This window comes from Choristoneura fumiferana, chromosome 6 (genome assembly GCF_025370935.1).
Source record: "Choristoneura fumiferana chromosome 6, NRCan_CFum_1, whole genome shotgun sequence".
NCBI lineage: Eukaryota > Metazoa > Arthropoda > Insecta > Lepidoptera > Tortricidae > Choristoneura > Choristoneura fumiferana.
This window is the reverse complement of record NC_133477.1, coordinates 12842470-12861578: the sequence shown is the minus strand read 5'-3', so window position 1 is coordinate 12861578 and position 19109 is coordinate 12842470. Positions and strand designations below refer to the sequence as shown.

The 19109-nt window shown below is 35.4% G+C and overlaps 1 protein-coding gene across 1 annotated transcript in view; it reads left to right on the top strand.

The window, feature by feature from the left end:
• Nucleotides 1–19109, top strand: part of LOC141429095 (lactoperoxidase) — a 113300-nt gene that overhangs the window by 63726 nt on the left and 30465 nt on the right. The window contains exons 4-5 of the mRNA XM_074089289.1: nucleotides 8870–9036; nucleotides 15494–15563. Of these exons, the coding sequence (XP_073945390.1) occupies nucleotides 8870–9036; nucleotides 15494–15563 (237 nt within the window). The remainder of the gene's footprint in view (nucleotides 1–8869; nucleotides 9037–15493; nucleotides 15564–19109) is intronic.

The following is a 19109-nucleotide window of genomic DNA, read 5'->3' as shown; positions in this document are numbered from 1 at the left end:
TAGTGGTGTATCAAACTTGCAGAAGTCTTGGTAATGTCCATATATTTATGAGCTAGACTATGAATTTATTCTAGGGAAACATTAACAGCACTGTTAGCAAACTTTGGCTAACAATCATCATCATCATCAGCCTACAGCAGTCCACTACTGGACATAGGCCTCTTCCATGGCACGCCACAAACTGTCTTCAGCCCCTCGACCACCGTGCCTCATGACGCACTATACTACATTTTCCCGTCTGTGGTCTCCATTCAAGGACTGGTCTGCTCCACCGTTCATCGGTCCTGCGACAGACGTGGCCAGCCCAACGCCACTTCAGCGAACTAACAATACAAGATGACAAATGATTCCCAACGAAGCGTGTCCTCCGCTTTGCATGATTTGCCTCTAATTACTGTCAATTAAATTTTATTGGAGCAAAACATGTAATACTGTTTCCGCATGCTGTGTTTAGAACCCTTACTGTGAGATATTTGAAGTATCTGGGCAACTGAGCTTCATCACAACATGATCTCGACCTATACAGCGTGTATTTTTGATTACCTCAAACTGTAACTAGACGAAGATTTGTGCTGTGAACCGACATCAAAACAAATTTTTAATTTAGAATTAACTACCAGAGCGTAATTAATTGTTGAAATATTTTCGAGCAGCAATGTAATGCGTACAATCATTTGATACGAGACAGAAGCGTTCTGTTACAGCTGTCACGTCAACAAGTGCGACGTTTTGAACAAAAACAAAGTAGTATCACGTAGTGATACATTGCGTGCTAATTAATTTTATAAGGAAAATAATAAGTCTTATTTTTTTACTAAAACATAATAAAATGTGATAATTAGGGCTTTCACTAACTATCCTTAAAATTTGAGGTAGTATCAAAATTACACGCTGTATATACGTCCCACAACGAGGCCTTTGCCTAGAAAAGAACGTACTCGTATTGCTGGCCCACCATGATACAGTTTACAATAGTACGGGATAATAGTTGACACTTATTGCCTTTGTTTTTTACCATACAGCCTATTTTCAATGTACGCCATACGATTCAATTAATACATAAATATGTAAGCAAGAATAAATGTAAGTAGAAATAAGCACTTCTGATAGCTGACTAAAATATTTATATGTACTCGTACATTATGTGTATAATGATAATGATGATCATATAATAATATATAATAATAATAGTTATGGATAGCTGGGTCCAAAAGTTAATAGAATTTGTTTAAAGCAACTCTCAGTATAGTTATCTGTCCAACGCACATACAGGGTGTCCCGTAACTAATACGACAAACTTAAATGGGAGATAATAATAATAATAATTTATTTATTCAGACAACTTAATCCAAAATAAAAAATAAATAGATAAATAAATTTTAATTTTAAAAATAAATAGGTGGGCAAGTCATCTAAAACTCATACCGAAAGATTGGGTTGAAATGTGAACGAGTTCTTTTTTTTAAAGAAAAACGCGTGAAATCAAGGTAATTTTATTTATTTATTTAGTTTTGCATAGCTGCTGAATTAAACCAGAATGCATTCTGATCAAGTTCGCGCCTCGATTTAGATAAGATGGTAGTATGTATGTATGTATGTAAACTCTTTATTGTACAAAATAAGTAAACAAACACAATTGACAAACAATGAGATAAATATGTGAAGCAGCAGTGCTTGCACTGTTGTGTTTCGGCGTGGAGAGTAAGACAGCCGGTGAAATTACTGGCACTTGAGGTAGGTATCCCATCTTAGGCCTCTAGGTTGGCAACGCATCTGCAATACCACTGGTGTTGCAGATGTTTATGGGCGGTGGTGATCTCTTACCATCAGGAGACCCACTTGCTCGTTTGCCATCCAGTCGAATAAAAAAATGTACAAAGGCGAACTTATACCTTTAAGGGATCTCTACCACTCAACCTAGCACTGTACTGACTTAGCGCGGTTTTAGTATAGTTAAATTATTGCTTTATGCACATTTTCTTTTCTGTTCAATGTTTTTTTGATAAGATTATTTATTATTTTTGAAAGTCCATATAACGGACATGTTTTTAAGCTAGTAGTAAGCTAAACAATGGACATTTAATTTTTTTTTCGCTGAGATAGATCAAATCTTGAAAAAAATTCAGAAGCAGAGGAAAAACTTAAATTTTAAATAAAAAAAAAATAAAAAAACTGCGTAAGTTATAGGCGTAGGTTGTTTTACTTTAAACATAAAGAAATCAGTAAATCGAAAAGGCTGCACAATGTACATTCGCTCGCGAATGTTAAGAAAAAGTTATAAATAACCTGACTACCAAGAAACTTGATCTATTTAAAGGTCATTCCCAAAGTGTAAAGACACGACTGCGAACTCGTAGGTATGTCGGTATCTTGATTTGATAAATTAAATTTTCAAAGTAAATCATTGAACCGGTTGTAGCATTAAAAAAATATATCAAATATAAAAAAAATAAGATTCCGAGAACTTGTTAGACATCGTGAATTGTTATTGACTTACTAAATGCCCGCCCCTTTTGCATGGGCTAATTTTCGTGTTCAAATATTTTATTTCTAAGAAACCAACTTGGGTTGCCAACCGTACGGGGTTCTTCGTACAAATAGTCAGTCAGTATTTAACCAAAAAAAAACTCCCAAAATGTTATCCATATTTTTATTCAAATAACGTATAATATAATAAATTTTTATTTCAGATAATTTTCACAATCATCTATATAAGTATTTTGGTTAGTTTGTACATTAAATGCTTAAATTCTATGTTAGTAAAGACTTACAAAGATAACTATAACTATTAGCTAGTGGCACCTATAGCCTTCCTCACCATATGCCATACGAGGGGACTGTCATAACGCTTAGCAAGCGTCAAGATGCCGTTGCCGCTACCGCGCACACGACGGAGAAGAGAGGCGGCCTTCTTCCGCATGAAAGCCATCCGTTCGGGCAGCAGCAAACATTCCAGACGCGCTGCAGTGGCGCGGTAGCCCCAACAGCATCCTGAGGGCGTTGTTGTACTGTACACGCAAAAGTATAAAAATGTGCGCAATAATAGCAGGCAAGGCGACGTCAATCTACAAACAAGAGACAACATTTATACAGGGTGGAAAGATCGAATGCCACATAGATGGCAACTACCTTAAATATTGGAAATAGCATATTCTGTCTAAAGGACACATTCTTTTATTTTTAAAAACAATAAATTCTGCATTTATGAATTTCTAAAAAAATCGTCTGTCTTAACCGGGACTCGACCGGGATCCTTCAAATACGACAAAAAATAACATGGCGTTTTTTATTATGCAAATCGAAAGGGTTACTGATAAGGTTCATTATTATCACCAAATAACATGCATAATCAAAATAACAGAAGACCATGAAACCTAACAGTTACGTGTTTATTTTGTTTGCACCCGTCACGGAACATGGACGGAACTACATTTTATTTGGATTGTATTTGTATTTCATTCGAATTTTGAAAATCAAAAATCCATAAATGAAGTATTTATTATTTTCTAAAATAAAAGTAAGTATCCATTACGTTCAATGTGCTATTTCTAATATTTAAGGTAGCTGCGGTGCATTTCCCGTGACGGGTGAAAACAAAATTAAAAGGTTATTGTTAGTTTTCATGGCCGTCCGTTATTTTGATTGTGAATATTATTTAGAGATAAATGAACCTTACCTATCAGTAACCCTTTCGAACTGCAACATTAAATACGGCATTTTATTTTTTGTCGCATTTGACCGGTTCGAGTCCCGACTAAGACAAGCGATTTTTCAAAAATCCATAAATGCAGTTTTTTTTTAATAAAGGAAAGTCCCCTTTATACAAAATCTGCTATTATCAATATTTAAGGTAGTTGCCATCCATGTGGCATTCGATCTTTATCCTGTATATATCTCTTGTTATTAATTCTGCATGTCTATATGTCTCATCGTCGACATAGCGGACATTTCATAACAGCGTACACACTTAAAATCCAAACTCTTATGTGAGAGTACACGACGTAACCTTGCGTAAAGAGTTGATGGATGGGGCTGATTAAACCCCGCCGTACAACTTTCTTTGAGGCACGATTGTCAAAGCGTGATAGCGATAATACTTACGACATCCGCAATCCGAAGCCACATTAAACGTGGCAGATACACGTCTAGGATATTGGAGATGCCATTGTAAAATATTTTTGTATTTAATCAACTAACTGTGGATGAATAAGCTGTGGTTCAAAGGTCGTTGCTGTTGGTTTGAAAATATTCTCTGTGGTATGTCATTTGGACACAGTAGTTTGTTTGTACCTTGTCTCTAAGTGATCTTTTTTGATTAAATAGCAAGAAGTCCTGTCCAGGCGAATGAATTGGAATATTGAAGGTAATTAAATATGCCTTTTAGATTTCTGGAATGGGCTTAACACTATGTCATGAAATTAATTTAGAAAATTTCGGTAGATGATTAGATAAGTTTGAATAAACACTTCTTTGTATAAAATTATTTTCAAGATTTTTATTTGTGATTGACAAGTATTCACAAACGTCGCCTTATTTGCATTGACTAAGTACATCTTTAATTGAAAAATCCGATCCTTTACAGGAATGTTCAGTCAAGGTACCTAACAAAACCATGTTTTGAAGTAGGTATTCTGAATTCGTTTTAAAAAATCTATATAAGTAATACTAGGCATTACGTGCATTGAAGCCGTGGTGGCCTAGTGGTTTGACCTATCGCCTCTCAAGCAGAGGGTCGTTGGCTCGCACCTCTGAGTTTTTCGAAATTACCACGAGCTTTACGGTGAACGAAAACATTGTGTGGAAACCTGCACAAACCTGCGAAGCGATTCAATGGTTCGTGCGAAGTTCCCAATCCGCACTGGGCCCGCGTGGGAACTATGGCCCAAGCCCTCTTGTTCTGAGAGGAGGCCTGTGCCCAGCTGTGGGACGTATATAGGCTGGGATGATGAGGCATTACGTAACTGGGTGTCAAACTGTTGTAAAAAAAAAACTTTATTTGGTTGGCCCAAACATTATTATTATTTCAGTTATTAATGATGCCTCCATACAAAATTCAGACAGTGAAGTAAATCAAATTCGTTTGGTATTATTAATGGCGGGCAACGCCTACAATCAACCCGCCCATTATTTTCTACACCTTTATCACAATTGGATCTTTATTGTGTATTGTGACAGTTCTGAAATTAATGTGTTGATTCGGCTTTAAAATAATCTTGTCAGACACTACACTGTAGAATAGGTACAGGTAAAACTTAAGAAGTTGATCTGAGGCCGTATTGCCTAACGCAATCAAATGACAGATTTCGCATACAAAAACTGTCATTGGATTGCGATCGCGAGCGTCAGAGACGTTCGGCAATAAGGCCTCTGTTGTATGTAGTAGTGCACAGAATTGATATGGGACTTCCCTGCTTCCCTAAGTCATTTTTCGAATATGGAACGTCGACTTATCTATACGGACACGTTACTACTACATACAACAGGATATTAAGTTTTTTTTCCTATACAGCTTAAAAGAGTAGAACCGACAGTAACTTGCGCATTTCATTTTGACGTGAAATGTTTGAACATGGCAGCGATTCCGTGCCTATTTTTTTAACCCCCAACACAAAATATTATAATATATTCTTTTATAGATTTGTTATATTTTTTAAATTTTAAATCATTGTATTGTAGCTTCCACTATGTATTTAAATTTTTACACTCACTTTTTGTCTGTGCCTGACTGAATTTTCCTCTCACCCACTCAAAAGTTGACTGGTAGAGATCCCTTAAAGGGATAAGTTCGCCTTTGTACATATATCTCAATGTTTGTCAATTGTGTTTGTTTACTCATTTTGTACAATAAAGAGTTTACATACATACAAAAGAAGGGTACCTACCTTGTACCTCATGTATGTTGTTTAGCGGGGACACCACAATAGACAGAACTTTCTCCAGGTGGATGTATGACACCAACGTCTGTCTAACTGTCTGCCTGTTGCATCTTACCTCTCCGAAGGGTGGACTGATTCCAATTTGTTTTTTTTTACGAGAAAAAAAACGGTTTTTGTTGCTGTGGTTCTTAGCTATGTTTCATAAAAATCGGTTCAGTCGTTATTGAGGTATTAGACATTCAAATATGACAATGTCAGGGGTTTTTAACTTTTGTAAGTGGGTATTTAGGTTAGGTTATTCAATCTACATAATATGTTTGCTACTTCATTTTCCTGTTCTTCTTTCTTTTATGAGCGCGAGGTAAGTTTTTAAAATTTCGAGTGAATTCAAACCTCCCGCGTTATGGAGAAGCGCAAACTACACAGAATCGTGGACAGTCGTTACTATAAAGTAAACTAACTTACAATCCAGATGAAACGTTATACCTGTCACCTTCACTGACTAGGAAGAGAAAGGCTTCATGTGGTAATTCATCCAATGACCTCTGCTTCCTATGTACCTTTCAATGAAGAATGGTCCAGTTACTTTCGAACTGAGTCGTATATGTAACAATCAATAGCAAAAAATAGTAATTACTTTTTGTTAAATATGTAATTTTTATTTTAAGCTTTTTTTGCTGACTGTATGTACTTATTGTTGACTAGACTGGACTGTGAAATGTCACCGGGATTTTTTCCACGTCAGCGTTTTGACATAAAATTAACATTGACATTAACATACCATTGATATAAAATTGATTTTTACTTGGCCTGAGTAAAAACTTTTTTCACTACAAAATAGTTTGCGATTTTCCAGGACAGGACAGGAGCATAAAATGTATGCTTTCGATGGGCGCTTCTAAATGACTACAATCGACGTAAAACGCGAAAAAAACACATTTCTATTGGAATCCCCTTTAATTTTGACTTCATCTTGTTTTTACAAGCCTTTGTTTAAATTCAACAACACACACACACACACACACACACACACACACACACACACAACATCACGCCTGTATTCCCAAATAGAGTATACCTTAACCTTTGTCCTCAGTCGCCTCTTACGACATCCACGGAAGAAATGAAGAGGTTTAATTCTAACCCGACACCACACGGGATTCACGTAATAGTATTAATGTCCTGAAAAATCGCAAACCTGCTGATAAAGTGAAAAAAGTTTTTACTTACTCAAGCCAATAAAAGTCAATTTTATGTCAATTTCATAATAACGTTGACATGGAAAAAAATCCGGTGACATTTCATAGTCCAGTCTAGTCATGACATTTAACAAAAAGTTATTACTATTTTTTGCTATAGCTATAGTAAAATAATTCAAGGACTGACAGACCAACAAGCCTTCGTAAAAAAGTTCCGTTGGCATCTTTTGGGTACGACTACAAAACCCTGAAAAAATATTAAGCATTATGTCTCTTTTACCCAACTGAATCCAAACTTTAGACATCATTTTGATATATTTTTTTCTCTTAAGTCAGCCCTCGTGATTTTAACTAAAATCTGTCTAATAATAAATATCGTCAAATGTTCGAATTGTAAAAAGGTTCGCAATATTTCGTCATATTACCAGTCTTTCAAATAACTTTTACTATTTCAATTAAATACAAGTCAAGTGTCATAATTATACTTTACTTCATAGATTAAGCAAGCGCCATATCTCGCAGATTTCCTAATTTTCAGATCAGCGAAATCTAGATAAATTTTGAAATGTCAGCTTAGTATCGATACCGAAACTGCCAATGGCTAAAACCACTTTGCTGGTTGCGCGGCATAAATTAAAGTAATTTACGTCAACTGGTACCCAGTGTTATCTAAAGAAATGCAATGCTTGCAATCGTTAATATATTGCACTATTTGTATAATTATTACAATGTAAGACTTACATAGCAATTCTTAAAACTTACATAGCATAGGAGGGTGAAATCACTGGGCATTTTGGGCAAGTACATCCTTTGTTCGAGTAACACTTTCACCCGTTTTGGAAAGATAGACAGTTTTTATTCTGTTTAGTATCACCAGTGATATTTTAAATTGACTACAAAGTTACAGTACCATCCAGCCTTCTAAACTTCACACTAAACTTGACAACGTTTTTGTTAAAAACAAGCTATTGTTGACACTAAGTAGTTAATCACTGTCTGGATTACAGTATGACATTTTGAACTATTTTACATATCTCTCATAAAATAAATACTTAAAAAATTCTCAATTAAATTATTCTTTTTGCAGTCAAAGTCAAAGTCAAAGTCAAAGTCAAAGTCAAAGTCAAAGTCAAAGTCAAAGTCAAAGTCAAAGTCAAAGTCAAAGTCAAAGTCAAAGTCAAAATATCTTTATTCAATTTAGGCTACAACAAGCACTTAAAATGTCCAAAAAAATCTACCACCGGCTCGGAAAAACCTCTGCTGAGAAGAATCCGGCAAGAAACTCAACGAGTATTTCAGTATTTCGGGTTTGGAGGCTTTGATGAGGTAGTCTTCCAGTATTTTTTATTTATGTATTTAAAATACAAATTAACCTAACGTCAATCCTCGGTCACCGTACTCGTATTGGCATTGCCGTTTAATGAGGAAACTCAGCCAGCCTTATGGGCACCCTGTCCAATAATAGCGGTCTGGGTGATATTTGTTAATAGGCCTAGGATTTTAGGCTTAGAATAAGTTACTTCTATTTTCTTATTTTTTTTGTAATGACATTTGTTGTATACTAGCCTTTTGCCTGCGACTCCAACCGCGTAGAATTCGTTTAGCGCTATTCCGCGGGAACTGTGCAATTTTCCGGGATTAAAACTATCCTATGTCCTTCCCGGGACTCAAAACTATCTGTATACTGAATTTCATGTAAATCTTCTTAACTTTCGCATTTATAATATTAGTAGGATTATACATATAAAGTTAATAAATATCTTAGAATAGATAAATACAAATCCTTGTCCACAGGCGTGTCAGAGCCGCTATCGCCGCCGCGCGTGCCGGCGCCGGCGCTGGCTGCGCACGCGGCGGCCCAGCTGACGCAGCCTGCCGACCACGACTACGTCACGAGCATGCTGGCAGCCTGGGGACAGCTGCTGATGGACGATCTCATCAGCACCGCCAACGGGAACAAGGTAGGTCTACACACGACGCTGCTCATGGGACAATTGACACCTATTCACCTAGCCCTACACTAAGCAGATCCTGTACTACGGTTACTAGGCTAGGGATAGGTATTATTAAGATAAAAAAACCACAGTTCAGTTCAGTTGTTGGACATAGGTCTCCTGCGTATACTGCCAGTTACTCCAATTAATACCTACTTAAATACATGTATATCATCTAATAATAATTTCATGTTTAATCCCAGCTTTTCGCTCATGACATTCAATACCGTATTAACTCAAAATAAAACTGTATTGAAAAGGTAATAATTTTAATCTAACCTCTACAATGAACTCAACATGTAATACAGAAGCATTTTGAGTTAGTACATGTATTAAATGTCATGTGCGTTCTACGTCTATGTCTACATAATATCGAGTTAATATTTTGACTACTTCTGAAGATCAACACGGTCGGGCGCATTTTTTTTATTACCTTACTAATTGTTAAACTTGCCTTTGTACTTAACACTTTACTTTTTTATGTAACCTTTTTGTTTTCCCTTTTTGTACAATAAAGAGAATAAACAAACAAACAAACAAACTATTCATAATGCGTTAAAGTTACAAGTAGCTAACAAGTTACACAATTATAAAGCTCTTTTTGATAAGAAGAAGCTATAAACATACCACATCATTAACTCGTATTATCCGATCAATAAATCTTGTGATGTCGCAGTTTATTACAGCCAATAGGTAAATAATATTAAATGCAACTTCATTGTACTTATATAGGTACCTATACATACTAAGGCATCTGACAGACAAGTGGCTAGTGGTAAGCAGCTATACTGGTCTGTCATTGGCATATATAGAGGAGGGGCCGGGTGGGCCGTTCCCATCCCAGGATGTTGGGCTACCGATTCAAAATTCTATAATACTGATATCTTCACACAAAAATCCAGGCCAGGCCCCCCATTAAAAATAACCCTAGATATGCCAATGTGGTCTATACTGGGCCTTCATTCCAGATTTGCCAAGATAAACTATTTTCACGCTTACGGGGTTATAATTCAAGAGTCAAGTCTTTCAAGCAATAAATTTGCGAATTCCTGCCTCTACAAAACAATAAGTTACTAAAGTCTAATAATCAGACATTGTGGCAACATATGTTTATTATGCGAGTACTAAGGCTGTAATTCGCCACTAGCTGTTGGTCTGACCATCGCCTAAGATTGTTAAGGAAAATATGACCTATTAAACATTATTCCATGAGTATAATAAAATTTTAATGAACCATCTTTTAATAAATATGGAAACATTTTGCCCCGAGGCTCTAAATGAGCTAAGTTCTTTGGCTGAATATAATTTGCTAGGTACAAATACAAGTGTACAAAGTGATGCCCAGCTATGGGCAACATTTATACTAGGTACGAAACAGTCATCAATTTTTGTACATAGTTACTACTCGTATATTATCTATATAGTAGAATGAAGCGGACGTTGAACTGTATTTTTTGCTAGTCCTACTTAATATTATTATTAAAGTCAAAGGTTATGAGTGTGTGCCTATGTTTGTTGTTACTCTCTCACGTTAAAACGATCTATATTTGAATTAATAATTTGGTGTCACACATCTCTAAGAGATACCAGTAAAAAAATCCATTAAATATGTGTGATGAGGAATGTAAACAAAATAGTAACTATAATTTTTATTTGAATAAAATTCGGCATGTACGTAACTGGATCTTGGGAATATACCCTCTAAAATCTAAACCGGTGGGTGGAAAAATTTGGAAAAAGTCAGGTAGTAAGTATATTAAACTTTCAAGGAAAACTACAACGGCTTAGTTTGCTTGAGAATTATTAGTATGTTTAAGAGTAAATAGCAGCCATTTTCGTAATGGCTACGGAACCCTATTTCGGGCGTGTCCGACACGCTCTTGGCCGGTTTTTTCTTTAAACAACATTAATTAAACTTTCAAAGTGATTTTATTAAAATCCTGGACTTAAATTAAACTGTCGGGTCTAATGGTTTGTGCAAGCGAAGCGAAAAAAACTACTTGCATAAATACTAGTCCGTATTATTTAAGAGAAGGTGAGCTAGTGTGAGGATTTTTTTATGTGTCTTAGGGGCTGTTTCACCATCCATTGATTAGTGTTAACTGGCGGCTAGGTGTGATGCCGTCTCTATTTGTTTTGTTCGAAGAGACGGAGACGGCATCACATTTAACCGTCGGTTAACGCTAATCAATGGATGGTGAAACAGCTCCTTAACTGTCTAAATGATAGGAATGCAAGTTGTAAAGAAATGAAGTGAAAAACAGCAATAAGTATATTATTATTGTTCCTGTTCAGTGACACAGCACAACGCTTTCAAGTGTAATTATAGAATAAGTTCGTTTCTATTGTTGTAACAAAAGACAAATGCAAACTAAAACTTGTACAGTCCACATGAACCTAATTAGGGCCAAGTAAACCCATGTCATTTAAGTTCTACAAAGACAGTACCACATCTCGTACCGAAGGCCGACGGACGTCGTTTTTGTCCAGAGGAACGGATGGTGTCGCAACTCAGAATGCCTGCGTAATCGACGCCCACTTAACTGGTACTTAGTTTTTTAAGTCATGAACTTGACCGCAGATGCTCAAATTATAAATGATTGTTTATAATGCGTGTGTTTTTTTGTAGCTTTATCATTATCAAAGATCATTCTCGTAATTATAATTTGGGTTAATGGATAATAACGCAGGTTAGCTGATTGTAGCAAATAGTAACTAAGTAATAGTTTTTTACTATTATATTTTAGGATTTAGCTAAACTAAGTTCAGTATAGTTAATGCATACTTTAGTATTTTTTTAATGTTACAATTGTAAGAAAGCTTAACAAGCTAGATTATTTGAGTTTACTTGGATATAAATGCTATACTCACTAAAGTTCAGTTCTTTTATCGAAAATATCCTCAAAATAGTATTAAAAAAAATCGGAAAATTAAATATTAAATGTATTATCACTTGCGCATTTGTGTCGAGGCATTCGCCGTATTTCAGAACAATCTTCGTGTTTCTTGTTTGACTCTCCATTCAATCACACGTTGACAGGGTACCATAACTTGGTCGCAAACATGTTCAGCATCCCTCGTCTTCTAATACATGAGTGCCTCGTGCCCCATGTATCCTACTTTAATAGGTCTTAATACTTACATTTAATAGATATGTATGAGTCTCACGGTGGTCTTACGAGTATGTCGGCAAAAGAACATTTTCATAATTGCGATTTACTAAAGAAACCAAAATTTAGTCAGACATGTAGATATCAATACGCTTTCGGCTTGTTACAAGGTTATTCGTAACAGCTGTTCGCGAGGTCACGTGGGGACAGGTGAAAGCAGTGACACAACAGGAAATCGTGGTTCCGTATGGACCCGCCTAGTCTCATATAGAAGATCGGTTGCATTGTTCAAGGCCTAATAGAGTGTAGTGGCCTTTACAGTCCTTAATGAGGCAATTAGAGGACGTAGACGGCTGCAAGAGAAATGTACAGGCCTTGTGAAAAAAACTTTGCATGTTCTTTGAACAGTTTGGAAGTCATGTGTGGATGTAAAGTTGTGTGTTGCTTTTTTATTTATTTTTGTCATAGCAGTGCGTATTTTAAAATAGTCACCGCAATGCGTGCGCATAATATACCTAAGCAAAATTTGTAGCGTACCTTAAGCAAGCATAAAGTGTGCAGATAAATAATCTTATTGGAGTGTGTTTATATATTGTTTCCTCACTAAACAGTTTAAATGTCATACTCATCACCTACTTATTAAACACCCCTCGTAGACGCAAAAAGGTACGCAATCATGCAACATGCCGTATCTGATTTAAGCGTTTACTATTACTAAATGCATGCTGAAATTATACAAATCACCCTAAAATGCTCTTACTATAGCATGCCTGTAATAAAGTACTTATCTTGTATTTCTTCGGTCCATGAAAGTACTGTAGGTGTAAATTGTGTGATTTATTCACGAACTTGAAGGATCAACACCATACGAGTAATTACTTAAATATACATATAGCAATGTGCATAACAACCACGCTTTAGTGGAAATATGAAGTCATTTCTGCTTTAAATTTTAAGGAAACTGTCAGATAAAATCTTATTTGCGAACTAATAATAGTAGTTTACTACTTACGGACACGCCAATGTTTAATAAACCAATCATTATGAGGCCCGGGGCGGAATATAACGAGTAGGTATGAAAGAACTAAAATAATGAGAACTTGTCCCTGAGCTGACTTGTTTTAGTTATTTCGTTATAATATCTAAATCTATTGTCATTTCCTAAAAAAAGCTATACAATTTAGAATAAAAACAATTTAACACTGATTTGATTAAGTATCTTTGGTTCAATTTTCTTTTTACACGTCTGCCCAAAGAAAATGAGTGTACCTATTGTTTCTTTAATTACCAACTTTTCTCAATCAAATTTTGATCACTTAATATGGTCTATCAGTGGTTTCTAAATTACTGACACACCACCGTGATGAAATACTGGGACGTAATAGGTACTTTTAATTTAGTAAGTATACCAAGAATAATAATCAATCAAATTATTTTAATGAACCGATCGACTGCATTCAAATCGTAACAAAAAAAACTTCAACTTCACCCTCTTACGTGCTTATTTAGGGCACACGCACCAACGGACAAAGAAAAGCAAATGTGTTGCACAATCTTTATTTAAACATGTGATTACATAAAACATACATTCCGGATTCGAGAAAGTCACAATGGTCGAAATAATCTCGAGTAGGGCTTTGTCTGAGGGCTGTTTAACATACTGATTGGAAATGGTTGCCGCGTTCCGACAAAACGTATGCTTATGTTGCTGTGCTCTGTGAAGGCGAAGACAAAATTACGTAAGTAATTTTATTCGTAAACGCTGCAAGGGGCGTGGTAGGTACAAGTTTTCTTTTATCATGTAATGGTTCTTTATCATAGCTTATAGCTAAGGCGAACTAAAGATAGTTCGCAAAGATGTTCATGAGTTGGTAAGGAAGAGAAAATGAGAAGTATATGTCTAGTAAAGCCAAAAAGTCATCTTGAGGTCCTAGGTATTTGATGCTTAATATGTGTTTTTTATGCATTTTATTTTATCGTGTAATAGTTACTTATCAAAGCCCTATCTTAGCTCCTTCAGTTCGCGCAAAGTTTCATGAGATGGTAAAGAGAACTAAAAAGCCGAAGAGTCGTCTTGAGATATCGGGTCTTTGATGTTTAATATACCAACCGATATAATTACAAGGTATCTTAAAATTAATTCAAAATATTTCAGTAGGTGATTGAGTTTAGTTTGAAGCCATGACAAAGGATAATTTTATCCCAGAAAAAATTAAAGTGTCCGCGGGTTGGGCGGAGTACAATACAATACAATGACTCTTTATTGTACACCAGAAATAGTAAGCGATACAGAAAACATGTGCACAGAACGAAAACAGCAAGGCAAACAATAGACGACCTTATCGCTTAAGAGCGATCTCTTCCAGGCAACCTTTTTAAACCAAACGAAGACCAACCACCAAGTACCAAGACTTACGAGTACCTACTTGGATGGAGTACCAAGTTAAATGAATTCTTCACGAACAAAGTTGCAGGCAGCAGCTAATAAATAATTATTTTATTGTAGTCAGTTAGGTTATAATCATCATTCTGTAATACATTTAATAAACCCATAACACTGATTACCATTTTACAATCTCTTTTGGCATTTAAGGGAATACTTAATTAGTGAACGATTGAAACTAATAAACTAACCATGTTATCATCTTTGTTAAACGTACCTGTCACTTACTCAGTAAAACTAGGAGTTTACGACCAATTCCGAACATTAATAAAATTGGACTTAGATCAACATGTAATTTTATTAGAGACTGGCCTTAAACCACGATTTTACCCGCGTTAATAATTATTAGATCCGGCAGTGCAATTGCAATTTCGGAATTTCACTAAATTCCTAAAAATTACATCGGTAAATTTGGTCTGTATATTTAGGGGCTGTTTCACCATCCATTGATAAGTGTTAACTGACGGTTAAATGTGATGCCGTCTCTATTTGTTTTGTTCTAATAGACGGAGACGGCATCACATTTAACCGTCAGTTGACACTAATCAATGGATGCTGAAACAGCCCCTAAGTGTTTAAAATTATTCATTAATTTTACCTGTTTCAATTTCGATATCGCCAGATTGTAAGTATTATTTCTTCTTTTTTGCCCGCTTCTCGGGAAAAACTATCCTATGTCCTTCCCAGAGTATTTTTATACTAAATTTTATTTCAATTAAATAAGCGTGTACAGGAACAACAAACGGACACACATACATACTTTCTCGTTTATAATATCAGTAAGGAATTAGTGCATAAGTGTTCTAATTTACGAGCTCACCTCGGCCATAAAACAAGATTTACTTATTGTGTCTACATGCCTTTTTTTAAGGACTGCCGTGGAGGTCATTGCGAATACATCCGGTCGGCTCCCACCCGAAACCTCGATACCTGTGGATTTGGTGAGTTCACAACTAATGGCATACTACCGTAAAACTCTTTCTCAGGAAACTTTTTTTTTTGGTTGAGTCGCCTTAAGATGGCCAGACACTGGGTCCTTACTTTTGTTTTTATGAAACAGTGACAAAGAAATGAATACTAAATTAATTAGAAGATTCCACATACCTACATACTTTTGCTACGTACTAACTTTAACAAAAAAGTAGTCACTTAATTTCATTAATTTTAAGAAAATTCGAAATTTAATGAATACGTACAGAATATCAACCTGTACATTATTTAGTGTTTAGTTAAATTGATAAAGTCAATCTTTTTATTACCTTCCCTAGTTCTTTTAACTCTTTTACTCTAACTCTTTTACTAATTTAGTTGAAAAGGTGTAAATTAGAGATAAAGAGAAAATGTAGAGTTAAAGTATCCCCAATGTTTGTTCCAATCTTCAAATACACGTAAATATAATGTGTCACTAGTCGACTTCACTAAAGAATGTGGAAGGAGGTTATCAGCCTAAACTTGGCATTACGGCAAGACTAGATTGCACTGCCCAGCCCCACTTTGTACTAAGGATGTAATATTTTCTGTCATTAGATTCACGGGACCAGATGAATATGGCGACAGCCTTCTTGGATGGATCAGCTTTGTACGGGAGCTCGGAGAAGGAACTGCGATCTTTGCGGCTGTACGATGTCGGCAAACTAGATCTCGCTTCTTGCAGGAAGTAAGTAACAATACAATAAGCTGTAAAGAAAACACAGGTATATACAGCAATATCATAGAATACATAAAACTATACACAACAAATCTAAACAGATAGATAGGTAGATAGATACATAACAACATATTAATAAGGTAACTATAGCATTCATACGCAAGATGACAGATAGTGCTTCCTAAGCATAGACTTAAAGATAAATAAAATAAAATAAATAAATATTACATGATACTTTAACACCAATTGGCCTATTTCCAACGTAAGCAACGCTTGTGTTATGGGTGCTAGGCAACGGATAAACGTACTTAAATAGATAAATACATACATAATTACTCACCCAGGACTCGTGACACCGAGACAGACTCGATCTGCCACAACCGGGGATCGAACCCGGACCTCAAGCTTCGTAGTCAGGTTCTCTAACCACTGGGCTATCTGGTTCTTTCTGGTCGACATATGTCGAGACAACAAGCGGTCTAACATCTGGTAGCATGGTGTACGGTTGTGTTGCTCTGAAGATTAGCTCTGGTTGAGTGCGAAACGCGTCAGTGTAGTGTGGTGGTGGTGATAGTTGGGTTTGTGTGATTTGTGTGTGTTTTTACAGTGTGGAGGTGGAGGAACTGCATGAACACGCATATTTTGCATAAACTTAACTATCATAAGGTCGCGGGTTAGCAAAGAAATTATTTTAGTTCATTGATTTGGACCTCCGCAAAGTAACGCCTGATTCAATAAACAAAGAGCTTAAAATCGTTCAAATAGCGATACATTGCGCGGTCGCAATCCTAACTAATTACACTAGATCGATCGAGCACCGCAGTGTCATGCTACTGGAACAATTTTACTGGAATAATGTAAACGGGGCTTAAGGGTATTATATCACGTCTAATTGACAACACGTTTTGAAACTAGTTAGGGCTTTCGAATGCATCATCATCACTCGTAGACTCCACAGGTAGATAATAATATATAGGTTCCACCTAAGAACGCCACAATTACCGTGCGGTTAAAGTATTATCTATATATTATTAAAGGATTAAAGTAGTTATCTATTATTTTAAAGATTAAATAATCGAAATTGCGTCTAACAGAAAATAAGGTCGTGTTACCAAAAAAAAAGTATTTTTTTTTTCAAAATATTTCTGAAATTTATTAATTTTACAAAAAAAAATGTTAATGTCACTGTGACAGAGCTTTTATTACTTCCAATATAGGTTAAATTGCAATATAGGCTGTTAAATTGCATTACAATAAAAATATAGAAGTTCATGTCCTGTATTATACAATGGTTACACAGGTAAAGTTATTGAAAAGTGCAGTTACTCGTAGCAATTGTTACATGTATATAAATTAATTTACGATTTACGTAATTGACATGTACCTATCGTTTACTTATATCATTATATTACCGTTATTGCTACTTATTACCTACATATATATAACTATGTAATTACATCATTAAACCATTACTTAATGAGGATAGAGCAAACACTATGACTCTATTTTCTCAAAAATTACTGTAAAAGTCTTCGTTGACTTGATCAGATAGTATGTAATTTTTGCTGTTATTCTTTTCCTTTATTTAAACAATATACTATAAAAAACAATACATTAAAAACATTAAATATGACTATGTACAAATATATCTAACCTTTAATTTAATATATAATTTTAACAAAACGCGAAGTACATTGTTGGCGATCAATCCAAAATAATAAAAGGTCCCAAATTTAAACTCTAGCGTTATAATTAAAACGCTCCGGCATTTGTTTAAGGTTGGAGAGTCCCGGTGAAAATATATGCTTAAAAAAAATACATGGCCAAACCTGAGAGCAAACATTCGTAACAATCAGCGACAGAATAAACCCGTACGCATTTAGTCATCCCTACACTTGGCCGGATCAAATGAAGTTATTAAGTAGTATAAGTAAACAGTAATGTTCTATTTGTAACACAGAATGCTCATCACGGTACATCAAACTAAGTTTTAACTTGCCTATTAGATTATATATTACTTGAGACTACGACACCATTTAGAATTAAAGGTGTGCGTGTGTTGTTTTCAGGTTATAAAACAAAACGAGAAAAAATAATGACATAAAAAAACGCTCGTTTTTCAAGATTCGTTATCATAATCAAAGAATAGACTAGCAACGTTCCCAGGAGGCGGTCACGTGCGTTTATGTTTCGAGCCGTTGCCGATGTGTTCACACCATTGTTTTTGCATCAACTTTTTGCTTGTCTGAGTAAACACTTACTTTTAAATTGATGGACATTCGACTTAATGGGCTATATACACCGTAAGGACAAAAACTTACTTCGGTTGGAACATCTGTTCGCATGACATTCAAAAACATACTCAATGAAGTTTATGTACATGAATCTCAAGAAGATCGACTTGTTATGTTAATAAAAGATTGTCAGAATGTTGGTGGAAAAAAATGATTTTGACATTACTTAACCCTGGGTCAAGGGCTACCTTAACTTGAAATGTTTACTCTGGTCCGTGCAAACTCTCCTAAGGGGTTGCACTTAACAGCACTTCCGTCGTTATTTGGGCGTAAACCAACAAGCAATCTATAATTTAGCATTAACCTCGTAAGGCACACTTCAAATTTTGATTTAATTAAATTGGAACAATGAAGGTGCTTTCCAAATTATGTTAGTTCTGGCTGATTACTATTTAATACTCAATAAAAAAAATATTCCTTGCAAATCAAACAATAAGGTTTAATAAGCTATGGTAATAGGAGTTTTCGTCATTGATAAACACGGTGGAATTCTTAGGTGTCGTCAGAAATGGATTGTATGCAAATTACAGCCAGCCTGACGTGAA